The sequence below is a fragment of the Giraffa tippelskirchi genome, chromosome 5 (genome assembly GCF_054371585.1).
Source record: "Giraffa tippelskirchi isolate mGirTip1 chromosome 5, T2T-mGirTip1v1.2.pri, whole genome shotgun sequence".
NCBI classification, from domain to species: Eukaryota; Metazoa; Chordata; class Mammalia; order Artiodactyla; family Giraffidae; genus Giraffa; species Giraffa tippelskirchi.
The window spans coordinates 25790312-25805704 of record NC_137279.1 but is presented as its reverse complement, the minus strand read 5'-3'; the positions used below and the strand labels follow the sequence as shown (position 1 = coordinate 25805704).

The 15393-nt window shown below is 47.1% G+C and overlaps 1 protein-coding gene across 14 annotated transcripts in view; it reads right to left on the bottom strand.

The window, feature by feature from the left end:
- The window catches only part of PRDM2 (PR/SET domain 2), a 137667-nt gene that overhangs the window by 31677 nt on the left and 90597 nt on the right, over window positions 1-15393 (bottom strand). For 8 of the 14 annotated variants that reach the window (XR_014054339.1, XR_014054337.1, XM_081492169.1 and 5 more), the window contains one exon: window positions 10941-15297. Coding sequence is in view for 12 of the 14 variants with exons in the window: in XM_081492169.1 (XP_081348295.1) it covers window positions 10941-15297 (4357 nt within the window). In the remaining 2 variants the exon portion in view is untranslated. Of the gene's footprint in view, window positions 1-5995; window positions 7867-9072; window positions 15298-15393 lie in introns of those variants that run through there. The other 6 variants (XM_081492175.1, XM_081492171.1, XM_081492173.1 and 3 more) reach the window with 2 other exon arrangements.

Genomic DNA, 15393 nt, shown 5'->3' with positions numbered 1-15393 from the left:
CAGACCAGCCTGGGGCTCAGCCAGTGGCCTGTCCTACCCGTGACACATGGAAGCCAGGGAATTAGCAGCCAGATGGCTAGCCATTCAAGGCCAATGTTTATTTCCAGCGTGCTCCCCAACTTCTCCCCAACAGAAGCCCTCTGTGGATGATGGCATCAGCGCCAGTCACTTGGGGAATGCAGTGATTATGTAGGATGTGTGTGCTCAGCCATGTCCGACTCTTTGCAACCCTATGGACTGTAGCCCACCAGGCTCCTCTGTCCATGGTATTCTCCAGGCAACAACACTGGAGCAGGTTGCCATTTCCTCCTCCAGGGGAACTTCCTGACACAGGGATTGAACTCATGTCGCCTGAGTCTCCTGCACTGGCAGGCACATTCTTTATCACTGCACCACCTGGGAAGCCCATCTATGTAAAACCCCAGTGAATCAGATGGTTTCACACAGCAGCAAAGAGCTGGAATCAGCGGGGTTTGGAATCCTCATTTATTGCAGTGGGGCAGAATGCAGGTGATGTGGTCCTTCTCAGACTCGATTGATTTGTCTGTGAATGAGGGCAACTGTTCTTCCTCAGGTGGTGGGAGAGCTTCCTGGGAGTTAGTGCCCGAAGGGAAGGAACAGCCAGGAATACCCTCAGCTCCTCCATGGTGTCTAGTTACACCACAAGGGTCCTCTGAAAACTGCTGTATACAGGACAAAGTCTGTCAGATCCACTGACCAACACCTTCCTGATCCAGACTGACCGTGAAAGCTGTTTTCTGAATGGCTGGCTGACTGAATCACTATAGAATGTGCCTGAATTCACAGGCCCAATAATAGCTTTGGAAATAGAAGCCATCTGAAAATGTCCCTAAACTCGAGCTGGGCTGGCAAGGATTGGATGTGATTATAAAAAGCAAGTGAGAAGAGAATGTTACTGCAAGGAAAATTGAATCCACATGAGTTTTAAATAACTTCATTCCAATAGAGAATATTAAAATGTTGTATTTTGGGCAAGTATTAAGTACTGACACAAATGCAATTTTCAATTTAAATTCTACTTTAACTTAAAAAAAAAAAAAAAAAGGCCAGAATTGTATCCTAAGGCCTAAACCCCTTTCTATTGTTAACTTTTCTGTGAAACAAACTCTAGGTCATTTCAAAATGTTTTCTACTTAAAATTTACACTTAGATTTAATGCTAAGACTCAAGAGGTCATCTAAACATAACTTATTATTATATAGTAGGCTCTTATCTGAACACTGACACGGAAATATGCTTAAATATGTTCTGATTCAGGACATAAACCAATACTTTAAACTCTATCTGTAGCTTTCTGTCAATACTGAAACGACACCACAATGAGTAACCCGGGTAGCATCTATCAAGGAATTTTCAAAAACATTGGCTCTTTGTCTGGTATCCTGCTGTGGGTTATAAGCTGGACCTGCAAAGGCACATTCAGGCATGAACTTATTCCATTAAAAGCTTCTATGTTCTCTGGACCATCCGCCTGAATTTCAGGTTGCTTTCTGTAAGAGACAGTTGAAACGGAGTTTAGCTGGTCCAAATAAGGCAGAAAACAGAAGCTCATACAAATCCTATCACCCCAGTGGTTCAGAAAGTTTAACAAAAGTGTTCCCAAGTCCTTTAATGGTTCACAACCGACTGTCATTTTTGCAGCAGCTAATAATTTACTGTAGCGTCACGATGGTTTTTTTTCCCCCAATTCTTATTCTTAATCCAGAAAGTAAATAAAACCTACACATCCTTCAAGCTCCAATATTTTAAACATAACTTTTGACAAAAACTTAACCTTTCGTTTTGCACTCAATGGACTATGTGCTGACGTGGCAAAGGAAGCCCCAAGCAACTCTGATTTTGGCCAAACGGGTCAAGGTTCTCACATGACATCTGAGAATACTCCTGGTCAACCAGGGGACCTTGCTTTAGAACCACTTCCAAAATCAAAGAACATTATTATTATTAGCAGAGTTTTGTCAACTAGTCAGACTGATCTAAAAAGCCAACTGGGCTCCCCTGGTGGCTCATCGGTAAAGAATCCACCTACAATTCAGATGTGAGTTTGATCCCTGGGTCAGGAAGACCCTCTGTTGAAGGAAATGGCAACCCACTCCAGTATTCTTGCCTGGGAAATCCCATGGACAAAGGAGCCTGGAGGGCTACAGTTCATGGGGTCACAAAGAGTCAGACATGACTTAGCAACTAAACCACCACCATGAAGCCAAGTGGAACTGAAAGCTCTACGATGGAGGAACAAGCATGGCCCACAGTTAAAACAGTGAAACTAGATGTGTTCCCATGAGCAGCTCCATACTATCCACAGTCCTGCTGCACCAGGAAGAAGCCTTACCCAGAAGGGATGGTTCTACCTGCTCACTGATGTTGGAAAAGCCCTCACTAGAGACGCTAGCAAGTCCTGCATTCTACATTTTGAGAAAATGAAGCTTAAAAAAAAAAAAAACAACAACTATAAAAATGATCAACAGGAAGGTGTTAAGCTTGGAGGCAGTTCAAATCTCTGAACAAAAATCACTCCCCGTTCCTGGTGCCTGTCCCATCTGTAAATGATACCCACCTCGTGGGGTTCTTGTCAAGTTTGGAAAATTCTCTGCACAGCAGCTCGCACAAAGCAAGCACCTGGAAACTGTCAGATTCACCCCAGGGCTTATCAGACCGCTTCCATCACCTTCTGGAGAGGAAGAGGCACAAGGGAAGGGAGTGGGAAAACTGAGGGGCACTGGTGTGGCTGGAGGCAGGGAGTGGGTAGCAGCGGGTGGCATGGAGCCATGTTGGGTGGCCCTCAAACAGGACTCTGGGTGAGCATTTGCCTGAAGGGATGAGCAGCTTCACACTGTCCCTATATCACACTCACTCAAACCTCAGGTTCTGTTCCATGCAACGTTTCTTTTTTGAATACTAGACATTTTTGTCTACAAAGAATTTCAACAGTAATATGGATGTCATTATTTTCACCAATACACATTTTCTCTTTTGTAAATCCCACAGCACTGCCGTATTTAAGGCCTTACATCCTACAGGCAAACTCCCAGGAAAGGGTCAAGGTACCAGGAAGGCGGGGCCCAAGAAGGCCCTTTGAGCAACATGCTCAGCAAGAAACTGCACAACAGCCTGGCCATTCCTTTTCCCCTGGGGACCTATCACCTCTGTCTCCGGCAGGCATATAGCCCAGGCTCAAGACCAGACCCCCAGCTTTCAGAAAATGTGAACAGTGCTGTTAGTACCTATTCTGCCAATGTTGAGAACACAAGTACTTCAGCAATTAAGAGCTACACACAGTCATTATTTTTCCCACATATACTCTGAAATTCTTCAGCGTGCACTGAAATCACCTGGGGTGGTGACCTGACACTAGCCAGGTCCCATCCCAAGAAGGTCTCACTTTACTTAAAAGCCTGGTTTTAGGTCCTTGGAGCTGGGAGCTTGAGCGCCACCTCTGGGTTAAGTTTGAGAAGCGCTGAGCTGGGGCCTGATAACCATCTGGAGGCTCCTGAACACACTCCCCTCAGTAGTGCTTTATCAGGACATTCACAGAGAGACTGGACCCCAAAGGGGCAGCAGCAGCAAGGTTCATGCGGCCGGGGAGAGAGGAGGCCATGGCGATGTCTCCAAAATCAATGACAGAAATGGCAGACCATTTTCCTCAATCCTCAGCCTGGTCTCTGGACTACTTTAACTGTGGCTTTTATATCCAAGTCAACCTTTCCTCAGGGCTTCCCTGGTGGCTCAGACAGTAAAGAATCTGTCTGCCATGCAGGAGACCTGGGTTTGATCCCTGGGTTGGGAAGATCCCCTGAAGAAGGGAATGGCAACCCACTCTTCTTGCCTGGAGAATCCCATGAACAGAGGAGCCTGGTAGGCTACAGTCCATGGGGTCGCAAAGAGTTGGACAGACTGAGCTACTTACACTTTCTTCACTTGACAGCCTTTCCTCACCCATATGTACTCTAACCCACTTTCAAAGCAAAGTGTCCTTTATAAGTGTTTCTAATGGGTTCGGAGAAGGCAATGGCACCCCACTCCAGTACTCTTGCCTGGAAAATCCCATGGATGGAGGAGCCTGGTAGGCTGCAGTCCATGGGGTCGCTAAGAGTTGGATACGGCTGAGCAACTTCACTTTCACTTTTCCCTTTCATGCACTGGAGAAGGAAATGGCAACCCACTCCAGTGTTCTTGCCTGGAGAATCCCAGGGACGGCGGAGCCTGGTGGGCTGCCATCTATGGGGTCACACAGAGTCGGACACGACTGAGGTGACTTAGCAGTAGCAGTAGCAATGGTTAAGTCCAACAATTCAAAGTGAGGCCGCGTAGCAAACCAAAATACACAGAAATAAAATAGCAAATGTATTTGCTGTTGTTCAATCACTAAGTCATGTCTGACTCTTTGCAACCCCATGGACGGCAGCAAGCCAGGCTCCTCTGTCCTCCACTATTTCCGAGTTTGCTCAAATTCATGTCCATTGAGTCGGTGATGCTATCTAACCATCTCATCGAATGCATTAAGATATAATTTTAGAAGAGTTGCTTTAATGTATTAAAAGTTTCCAGTTATCTAAATATCCACCCTCAAGTATTAAGGTAGAAGCATCTTCTTGACCTCCTAGCCTTGGGAGAACTGTGACGAAGTGAAGGAGGTTTTGAAGTCATAGAAACTGGAGACAGGCACCACGCGTAAGCTTCACAAAGGTGGGGATTTTTGCCCACTGATGTAAACTAGACACAATGTGTATCTAGAATACAGCCTGGTATACAATATGTACTCAATAAACTACTGTGATTTTTGTAAAAATCTGCACTAGAACGTACTGGTAATATCCAAATTGAAAGAGCCAGCCTAGACACTGCCGGATGCTCCCAAATAGCTGCAGGTACATAAGGCTTTAGTTAAGAGCTTTTTAAATTTTTCAAAATGTTTTAACACCACAAAGAGTTAAACCCTAAACCATTCTTGTGGAGGGACTTGAAAGCCTTCTTGGGGACCCTCACCTGATTAAGTATCTGAGTATTCCCACATCCAGGGGAACATGAGAGCCCTCATCCAGCTCTTTCAGACCCGATGGGAAATCTGTAAGCATACACACCCTGGAAGGAGTTCCTGCTAGAAGGAAAACACGGGAGACTATCCTCACTCTGGGCTTGGCAAAATACTTGCCCAAGGCTAAACCATAGAGGAGGAGGATGGAGGTGGTGCTTTGTCAGGGGCCTGGAGGGACAGCAGGTGAGGCGGACAGCCACTCCCTGCTCCCAGAGCAGCGCCCCTTCCAGCTCACAGCATCCGGGGCTCCTCCTTGGGTTCTGGGCTCAGCACTCGCTTTCTAGAGCATCTACAGGGCTAATGCTGACAGCCACTTCACGCCTCCACCCCTTCCTTCCACACACCTGCCTCCTAAGCCTTTTGGGGTTTTCTAAGCTGGGAATCCATAAGCCACAAGTGTGAACATCTCACTGAGGGAGGCAGATGCCACCTTCAGCTTTACCACCCTTTCCTGAACAGCAAGGACACAGGCAGATAAAAAGTATCAGGACAGGACTTTATGAAACTGCCTGTTTCAGCCATTTTTAATCTTTAAAAAAAAACAACAAAAAAGCAGCAATTCCATAGCAACCTAATACAAATGTTACAACTTCTTTGTTTCATTCTTTGCAGATTCATAAAAGTCTCTAGACTAGAGTGAAATGTCCACAAGTATACAAAGGAAGCTGACACTCCATGTGGGCAATTATTTCACTTTTACCAAAGTTAAGTTCTGTCTATGCACTTAGCACCAGCAGCCAGCTGCACGTCTACCCTTGAGGTGGTACAGAAGCGACATGAATTCACAAATATTCAACCAATGCCAAGTAGAGACAAGTGGGAGGAGGTCGGCTGGGGGGCTCAGCACTGCACTTCAGCGATGCAGCCTGTGAACACCCCTCCTACATGCACCTTCATTTTCCCCCTTAACTGACCCCAATGACGTACAAAATGCAGTCCTTTCACAGCTTTCAGAAAGTTTTTTATTGGTTACAATGATATAAAATGCATCATTTGAATTCCCCCTCATCATGAAGTGCTTGCTAGCAACAGCATAAAAAACCTTCCCATACATTTGACAAGCTCAAATGATTTATTTCCATGCTGGAAGGAGAAAACATAGCAAACACCACTCTTGTCTATAATTAACCTCTCTCTCTCAAGGCTACATCGGTTAAAATCAAAGGACAACCCCTTTTGTATGTCATTTTGTAAATTTTAATGTTTTCTTTAGAATAGTCTTTTATATCACTCTCCAACAAGAATAAAATTACTAACAGCAAACTTCAATACAAGAACACTCTCCAGATTAACAACTCAAACAAAAATGTAAAATGTAAGTCACATATAATACAACTGAAGCGTCCAAAACAATTTAAATAATTTTAAATATTTTATTTTTAAACTGCTACAAATGCTTTATACAATATTTCAACATAAAGTCCCCATAACAGAAATGTAACAAAATGGGAATGATAGTGAAAGGGTTAAAGTGGCACAAATTCACCAAACAAGTATTAAGCTACAAATTTTAAGAGGTAGATTACTTTTAAAGTTGAGAACAACAATAACAACAAAAACATGAATAAAACCTAGCCATTTTCCACCAACTCAGCCATTAATCAGGGGGAAGGCAGATAATGCATGGAGAAATGATACCTATACACTCAGGCCAATCTGTTGGGCTTTTAAAATCTCTATTAGAGACTGAAGTGTAAAACCTGATATGTAAATTCATTTACACTTATGTGTAGACATACATCTGCACAAGTCTGCAATGTATCCTGGGCATTGACATACAGCTACTATCTTCAATAATGTAAGTTATAAATTAGTGCCAGGTAATAATCTGAGAGGATCATGTCCATTTGGATATATAAACATGGCACTGGAAGAGGCATACAAAAGAGTCCATATCCAATCTGGTTTCCTCTCCATTATGCTGGCAATCGGCTTGTGATTAAAAAACAACAGACAAACAAGAAAACAGGCTAAGAAAGAAGCTCAATGCCTCTCTCTGTCTATAATTCACTTAAAGGAAAGGCATCAAGAGCTGGTGTGTGTGACCAAAACATTATAAAATGAGTGCATCCAATCTGCCACCTCTGAAATCTACAACTGACTACTGATGAAACAGAGAACTTGCTTTGCAAGGTCAGGTTCAAATCGTTCCTTTCTCTGCTATGTGCCAAAAACCAGGGCCACACTCAGGTATGAGTTACCAGTCCCGGGGACCAGGTGCTGGGTCAGCCAGCCCGTCTCACAGCGCCCTCCGCTGTGCATCTCAATCACCGGCGAGCCCAGCCCATGTGTTGGGTGCCAGCGAAGGAGTGAGTGCCTGATTCTACCCACGGCAATAAGAAGCCCGCTGGCAATCAGCTGTGTGTTAGGATTTCTGAGTCAGCTTCAACTGGTCTCAGAAGCTTGGTTGATTTCGTATCCTTTGCCGTAGTGCTTATCCTAAGTTGAGCATGCAAGATATTTAATCAATTATTAAGGTTTGTTCTGTTTGGGGGGGGGGACTTTTCTACAGGAAGTTCCTAGAAAATAAGAAAACTGAAGATAAATGACAACATGACACAACCTTGTATGAACTGACAGAGTTTAAGAAAAGGTAGGGAGACCATGGGACAATTGTGAAGACAGCAACAGGACGACTAGGAAGATGTGCTGGGAGGGGCACAGACGGTCTCCTTGGAGTGGTGTGGCAGAGATGGGATGTGAGAAATCAGCACCGGTTTCCTCTTTTAATGACTTTCGTGGCAAATGGAAAAACTTGGTCTGGAATTTTATTTTACTTCTCCATCACTTATTTACATGTCCTTAACTGGCTGCAATGGGAACACAGTATTAAAAAAAAACAAACAAAAAAAAGTTGCTCTAAAAGCAGTACTGAAGAATGTAAAAATGCCTTGGGATTCACGAAGACTAGAGATGGGTAAGAAGGGAGCAGAAAATATACCTCTTTCCTTGTCTTTTTTGTCTTACAGCCCAGGGAAATGAGCCCTCAGCAACAGCTCTAAATGCAGTCCCACTGACAAGCCACCAGTGGGTTGTCCCGACCAGTTAAGGTGAGCCCAACACAGGGTTTGCTGGATTAAGAGCTGTAACAGGAGAATCTAGAGAGTAGTATGCCTCTGCAGCTTTGTCCTAAGAAAAGGATTTGGAGCACATGCCTCTTTCACACCCTGAGTGGCACAATGGCTTGTGCTCCAGGAAATGACCAAATGGCAAATTCTGCTGAGCCCTCAGTGTGGGATGGAAAACTGACGTCGTTCTCACGGCTGACTGCAAGTGTATACTTGAAAATCTGTGGAATTCCAAACCGGTATTTGAATGTAAAACGCCTATGCATTGAGGACCAGCCCTTAATCACAGTTATGATGAAACACACAGGAAAAGGGTGTGCTGCCAGTTCCGGGGTAAGTCCTTGAATGTGCAATGGGGAGAATACAGCAAAAACACTGAAAACAGAGTGAAAGCGGGTATTTCCAAACTTGTCCTACAAAACCCCCCCTGAATAACATTTCTAAGTAGAAATACACTGAAAAGGAAAGACGTCTAGTGAACTCCCTGCCAGTGTAGGGTAACAGATGTGAACCAAGGAGAGGCCTCTGCTAGGAGCTCGGGGCTGACACAGATGGACTTCATCCTCCAGGCTTGCGCCAAGGATCCTGGCGTTACACCAAATTCACTACAAGGTACCAAGACGACCACAGCTCTCTGAAGAAACGCCCACTCTTCTGCCCAGATAATCAAAATATGATGTTCCACTGAATGTTCATTTTGTAATTCCCTAAAACACTTTATGATCACTTGTAAGTGGACCCCTGTGAAAGACACACGTCCTTCAGATGTGTCCGCAGCACAGCTCCCGTGTCTCACACAAAGCTGCGGCCAGATTTCATCGAAGCCTGAAGCTACCATATACAGCCAGAACAATTTATCCACCTCTTATCTGATTCTTGTTTCCTTTTAGGTCAAATTTCATTCCAGCAATGTTAACTCACAAACAAAGCAAAATAATTAAAACTAACTGGAGTGAAAAACAGAGACACAATTTTATTAGGCACTTCGGTCCTCTGCAGTCTTTAAGGGTCCTTTAAAACCACTGGATGAACCTCATTCAGGTTTCCTTTACAGAATATTAATTTTTCCATATCAGCTTTACCTTTGAACTGTATAAATGGGATCCAATACAAAATAAGTGATTCTTTCAGATACTATCGGAGACAAAGAGGAATACAGAGTACATTCTAAAGCATCAACCACTTGGGAAACGTTTTTTAGTACAGTCTGTGAAAATGACAGCGTGTTTTGGGTTCTTTAACCTTGAAAGGACAGCTCAAGAATGTCCTGTTGTTGCTGAACTTCCAGAACACAGACCAAGTACAAGGAGGTACACAGTGAAGTTGCTACCGGCAGGCAGTCTGGACAGCTGATCAACAGGTGTTTACTTTCGCCAGGACTAAGCTCCAAGATGCTGTATACGCACATGCCAGGGTCACACACCAGATGCTGAGTGAGATCTACAGTAACTTTTGTGAAGAAGCTTAACAAAAAATCTGATCCTTTATTCCTACAGTCCATCATTCCAGTCTGCCCTCAGCTAATGATCCTTCTCTCCATCTTCAGCCATGACTTATGGCACCAGCACCAAGAACTCTGCCTCATCGACTGTGTGGTGGTAACAGCGTCTCTGAGCCCCTGTGACCTCTCCAGACGGCAGTCATCCTCCCCCTCCCCCTGCAGTTAACTGCTTCTGTTTGCTTAAAATACCAAAGAATTCTGAGACACAAAATTACAGCCAACAGCCTAGAGTCACACAGCTCACCCTGAAAGGACAGGATTTCTGAACACTTCACAGAAATTCTAGCTGATGATGAATAATTTCACCGGAGATGGACCTGCAGGCCTTATTCAGGAAGCAGCAGGGTACATTCCACTCACAGGTGAAGTAAATTAGAAAGTTTGAGAAGTGAACGTAACAAACTTAACTCCTGCCCTCTGTTTTTTTTATCTATCACTAAGAACATTTTAATGAAGGAAGAACACAGAATAAACAGAAATCACCTTAGACCTAACATGAGCTCTGCCATCACACTGGGGAAACAAAGGCACTGACAAGTGGGTGACTTGCCCTGGGTCCCACCCACACCTGGAAGAACCACAGGGTCTGGCCTCGGCATGCACTCTCTCCTCATCCCCCCCCCCCCCCCGGCCGTGGGAATCTGGCTGTTTACCACCCTATGCTTGGAGACATGAGCCCGCTGGGCGCAGGGGGGGAGACGGGAGAAGACACGGACATGCAGCATTTTAAAAGGACTAGGGTACCGTGTTTTGTTTATTTTGACTAAGAGGCAAGTTTTTAAAATTAAAACACAATAAAAGAAAGCATGAGTAATAAAAAGCAGTCTCAGTTTCTAGAACCACTCTTTAAGTCACAGAAATATTAAATCAGACTGTAATATGGTTTTAATGAACTCCGCGATACATCAGAACAAAAGAAGACATCTATGATGGGAAAGTTAATACAAGTGACACTGGGATACCACCCAAGATATAAGGGAAGTTTGAGAAAATTTCACCGTTTCATAGTAGGGTACTTTGGGGAGCTTTTCATGGCTTCAAATTCAGTTCATAACTGGCTCTATTAAAGAAATGGTGCCACTTTGTGAGTCCTACATGTGAAATAAAAGCTATGCATCCATCTTTGCAGCAGCCAAAGCACTGACCCTCCTCCACGTCTGCCTACACCTTAAGCAACAGCTATTTCCTTTAAATGCTTATGTCAAAATCGTGCAGGAAAAAGGAAAAGGAGCCACTGGGCAAGTGTTTTCTTCCAACCGTCTTTCCCCCCTTGCTCTTGAGCTCTGAATTCCTCTGACCCTGGAGCTTTGCTTACCTGAGGTCCTTCAGCTCCTGCTTGCCACTGCCATCCTCCTTTCTGTTCTCACTCGGGTCGGCAGAAGCCGCCAGCTGCAGGCTTCGGGTGATTGGCCCCCCACTCCGTTCTCTGGATTTTACACTGAACCTGTCTGTCCGTTTCTTAGTGGCCAAAGCCGACTTGCTCTGTAAGACGGCTCTGCTCTTCTGCGCCCTCACGTGCAGGCTCCTCGATGTCTTGCCTGAGAGGGGAGCTGCATGGTTCTTGGCTGCAGCTTTGGGCTTCTTGCTCTCGCTGTGAGTCATTTTGGCCATGCGTATGGGGCTCGAGTTCCTTAAAGAGGAGCTTGGTTTTTTGGACTTGACCGAAGCGGCGAATTTAACGTTCTGCTTGGACCTGAAGGACGAGGAGGGTGGCGGGACCTGTGAGGGGCCCGAGCTGCGAGCTCTGGTCTTGCCCAGAGGCGCTTGCATGCTCTGCATTTTGATCTCAGCGTCTGCTGTCCGTCTGCGGTGGCTGCTGCTGCTGTTTCTGTCACTCCCGGCAGGTGACGGGTGCCCCCCTTTCTTGGAAGAGTGGGAAAGTTTTTTTTTGGAAGGAGAAAGAGGTTTTTTGGGACAGCTGAAAGCGGCGTGCTTGTTCAGGCTCCCGATGTACGTGAACTCTCTGTGGCAGTATGGGCAGACGTGCGAGGACGACTCAGGAGTGGTTTTTAGGTCAGCCTTCTGCTTTGCGGACTTGTTTTTCTGCAGGATTGCTTTCTGGACGAGCTGGTTTTTTTTCTTCAAAGCATTTAACTTGAGCTTATTCGAGGACATTTTGCTGAGCTCCACACTGAAGTTCAGTCTTTTGGGTTGGCCCATTCGTCTGAAGGCGTTTTTCCCAGAGTTGTCCAGAACCACCACGCCATTTTTGGGTTGCACAGTCTGCTTCAGCGGGACGGGATTTTTCTTAGGGGTATACCTCTTCTTGTCACTCGCAGAGGCACATGCCAGGATGTGTTTGTGCAGTTCAGGCATGTTGTCCACACCTTTCCCGCACTTGGTGCAGCGGATGGCGGTGGTAAACGTCTGTGGGATGTTGTGTGTAGTGAAGTTTGTGGCCGTCACACCAATGCCCAGGGGGCTGCGGTGATGGTACTGAAATGGGGGTGGTTTAAAGCTTGGGTAATGTTGGTTGAGACCCAATCGAACATCTGGATCCTTTGTCTTTATTCCGGAAGCCATTATTTTTATGGTCGTGTAAAGCTCTTCGGAAGAATCGTTCAACTCCTCTTCTTCTTTAGACGCTTCTAGAGGGTCTTCCGGCAAACTCTGTATGTGCTCGACATGGGCCTTGCTGGGATCCGTAAAGTTCTGGGGCCTGAGGGTGCCGCTTTCAAACTCATGGTGCGTGCACACCTTATCTGGGTGGAGATCTCGCTGGTGCTGCTGCAGATTGCACAAGAATGCAAACTCCTTTTTACAAACAGAACACACAAAAATATTCCCAACGCCGTGAAGCATAAAGCGATGTTCTGACAAATCAGTTTTCACCTTGAAGAGCTGCACACAAAATTCACATTTGAAGGGCCATTCCTCAGCGTGAATGGATAAATGTTTGGTTAGATCCTTAATGGAAAGAAAAGGTGATTCACAGACGTTGCAGACAAAGTTTCTGTTGAATGTCTCCTGGACGATCTCCTGCTCAGTGGTGGACGGGGCTTCCTCCCTGGCTTTCTGGTCTTCACTCTCTAGTTCCTCCTGCTTAAAAGATATCATGGGGAGAGACGTTTCCAGATTATCCCCAGAGGAAACCACAGATGACACTGCTGAGAGAGGAGGCGGTGAAGGGGAAGAGGAGGAGGAGGACGACGAGAAGGAAGAGGAGGAAGAGGAGGAAGAAGATGAGGAGAGTGTTGGAGGCCCCGGTGAAGCAGCAGACATAACGGGCTCCACGGAAGGGATGGGGGACGGCGAGGGAGACACCGTCGGGGAGAGCACTGGAAGCGGGGACTGTGCGGTGGCATTCGAGAGTGGGGAGGGACACGGGTGAGGGGATGCCCCGGAAGAGGGGGCTGGAAGAGGGATAGTAGGAAGCAGTGGAGGGGGCGGGGTGGCAACCGTTAACACAGGAGGGCAGGGTGGAGGAGAAGAGGGATTGGTGGGGGTCAAGAGAGGTGGCAGCTGCCCGGAAGCAAGAGAAGATGGTTGCAGGGCAGGTGACGATGAAGAAACGTCAGGAGGAGACTCGACAACAGCGGCAGACGAGCTTGAGTTGAGACCAAGGTCAGGGTCTGGCTGAGGATCTAGAGGTTTACAGGGACTGGCGCTTCCGGATGCATCTGGAGCGTTTTCTACAGGGAGGTCGACGCCGTTGTATTCGTTGAGAAGGACCTTCTGCAGCATGCAGGTGGTGGGCTTCCTTTTCTTTACAGCACTGCAAGCTGGCTGCAGCACATGGTTTTCTTTGAATTCCTTGCCTTCAGAGTCACCACAGGGCTTTTTATGCACGCTGAGATCTAACACAGCTTCCCACTGGACTGGAGCCTTGCCTGGCCCCTCAGCCTTCTGTTTCACACCACTGGACAAATCCAGTGGCTGCTGGTTGCACACGTTGCTAAAACTAGAGCTAGCTGCCCACTCTTTGGACACCTTATATTCATCAAAGCCTGGCGGGCTCCCAGTTTCTCTCTCATCTCTCCCAGACAAACTCCATGCTGGTGAGTTGCTGTGACTCTCTAATTTGGGTTTTTTGGAGCTTAGAACTGCCTCAGTCCACACAGCTTTCCCATCTCCTGGCTTTCCAAAGTCTCGCAGGGCGGGGCTGTGCTGGGGAGAGCTGGGGGGAGAGCTGGTTCGCCTCTTAAACCTGCTCGAGGTCACAGGTAGCATCGACGCAGGAGCGGACACGCAGACGGGGCCTAATTTGGGTATCTCAGCGGCTGAAATCCCTGCAGGAGGAGTTAATTTATCCTGGGTCTGAAGAAGCTGTTTGAGCTTTGATGACAAATACACGCTCTTCTCTTTGTGGAAAGACACTGCCTCTGTGGTTGATATGCTGAGAGGCAGACTCAAGGAACAGGAAGGTGTGGCAGGATCAGACTCAGTCTCGGCTTTAATTTTGGGTAACACGGGCGGACTAGCAGTCCTCCGTTTCTTGGACTCACTGTTTGTGCTGCTGGAAGGCTCTTTAGGGAGATCATCGGTTATAGGGACCTGCGTGGTCTTTATGTTCTGAGTTATTTCCACTGTGACTGGAGTGAGCAGACAGTTTATTCCGTACAAGTCTGCCGAATTGGATTCCATCTCAATAACATCACAGTTACTGGTGCTGCTGCTGGTCTGAATTTTACCATCAATGTAGTAATTTAAGTTCTCAGAGATATTGCTGGAAATATCCATGATGTATACGTCGTCCGCCTCCCCTTCCTCCTCTGGCTCTGTGCTGGGGACGTAGACACTCGGGGTGGGTGGGGCCTGCTCTGCTGGGGGCTGTGGCTCTTCCAGGAGGCCCCCTTTCCGCCGCACCCCCTTGGGAATCAGGTGCCGCTCGTGAACTCTGCGCTGATGCCGTCTCATATTTGTGTGAGTGCCGAAAACCTTCTTACAGTACTTGCACGGGTGAAGCTCTTTAGCTTCGCCGTTCTCTTCTACGATGGAAGGAGTCATGGAGTCCTGGGACGCCTTCTCTGAGCTCACGCTCAGACCATCCTGCCCAAGACCGGGGGGCTGCGCGTTGTCCTGGGGAGGAGCACCGTCGCCAGGCGCCTTGCCGCCCGCTGGGTCCTCGGGCTTCCGCTTCAGCCCGGCCTCGTGGCGCCGCTCGTGGCGCCGCCGGTTGATCTGCGTGCCAAAGGCCTTCCCGCAGTACTTGCACTTGAAGGCGTGGTTCACCGTGGACATGTGGATGTGCATGTGCCGCTCCAGCCCCTGCTTGGTCGTGAACTTCCTCTCGCAGTGCTGACATGGGAACAGAAACGTTTCAAACACGTCCCCGTTGGCCTCTTCTCTGGCTCTGGGAGTTTTCACAACAGGGGCTGCCTCCGCAGAGTCTTCGCGAGTTTCCTTTGAAACAGTTTTTGGTTCTTCTAACAAATCCTCAGGCTTCTCATCACATCGGATCTCCGGCTCTCTCAGGGAACTTTCATTTGGCACATCAGCTGCTTCGTCCCCCTCTTCTTCCAGCTCCTCCTCTTCCTCCTCCTCCTCCTCCTCCACCACCTCGCTCGCCTCACAGAGCGCTGTTTCCAGCTCCGTGTCTGGTCCTGTCTGGGGCTCGTGGGCAGGGGGAGGGAGGGCGAGCTCCGGAGGCACATCCTGGCTCACAGCCTCCTGAGGGACGGCTGATTGCTCGGTGGTGAAAGCGGAAGGCTTCTCGTCTTCGTCTTTGGGGCCTAGAAAACACAGGGAGGCAGAAGTAAGGTCAAACACTAGCCACTGGTGATCAGCTTTCATTATCCATGTAACTTCCTTTATCATCTAAAATGCGT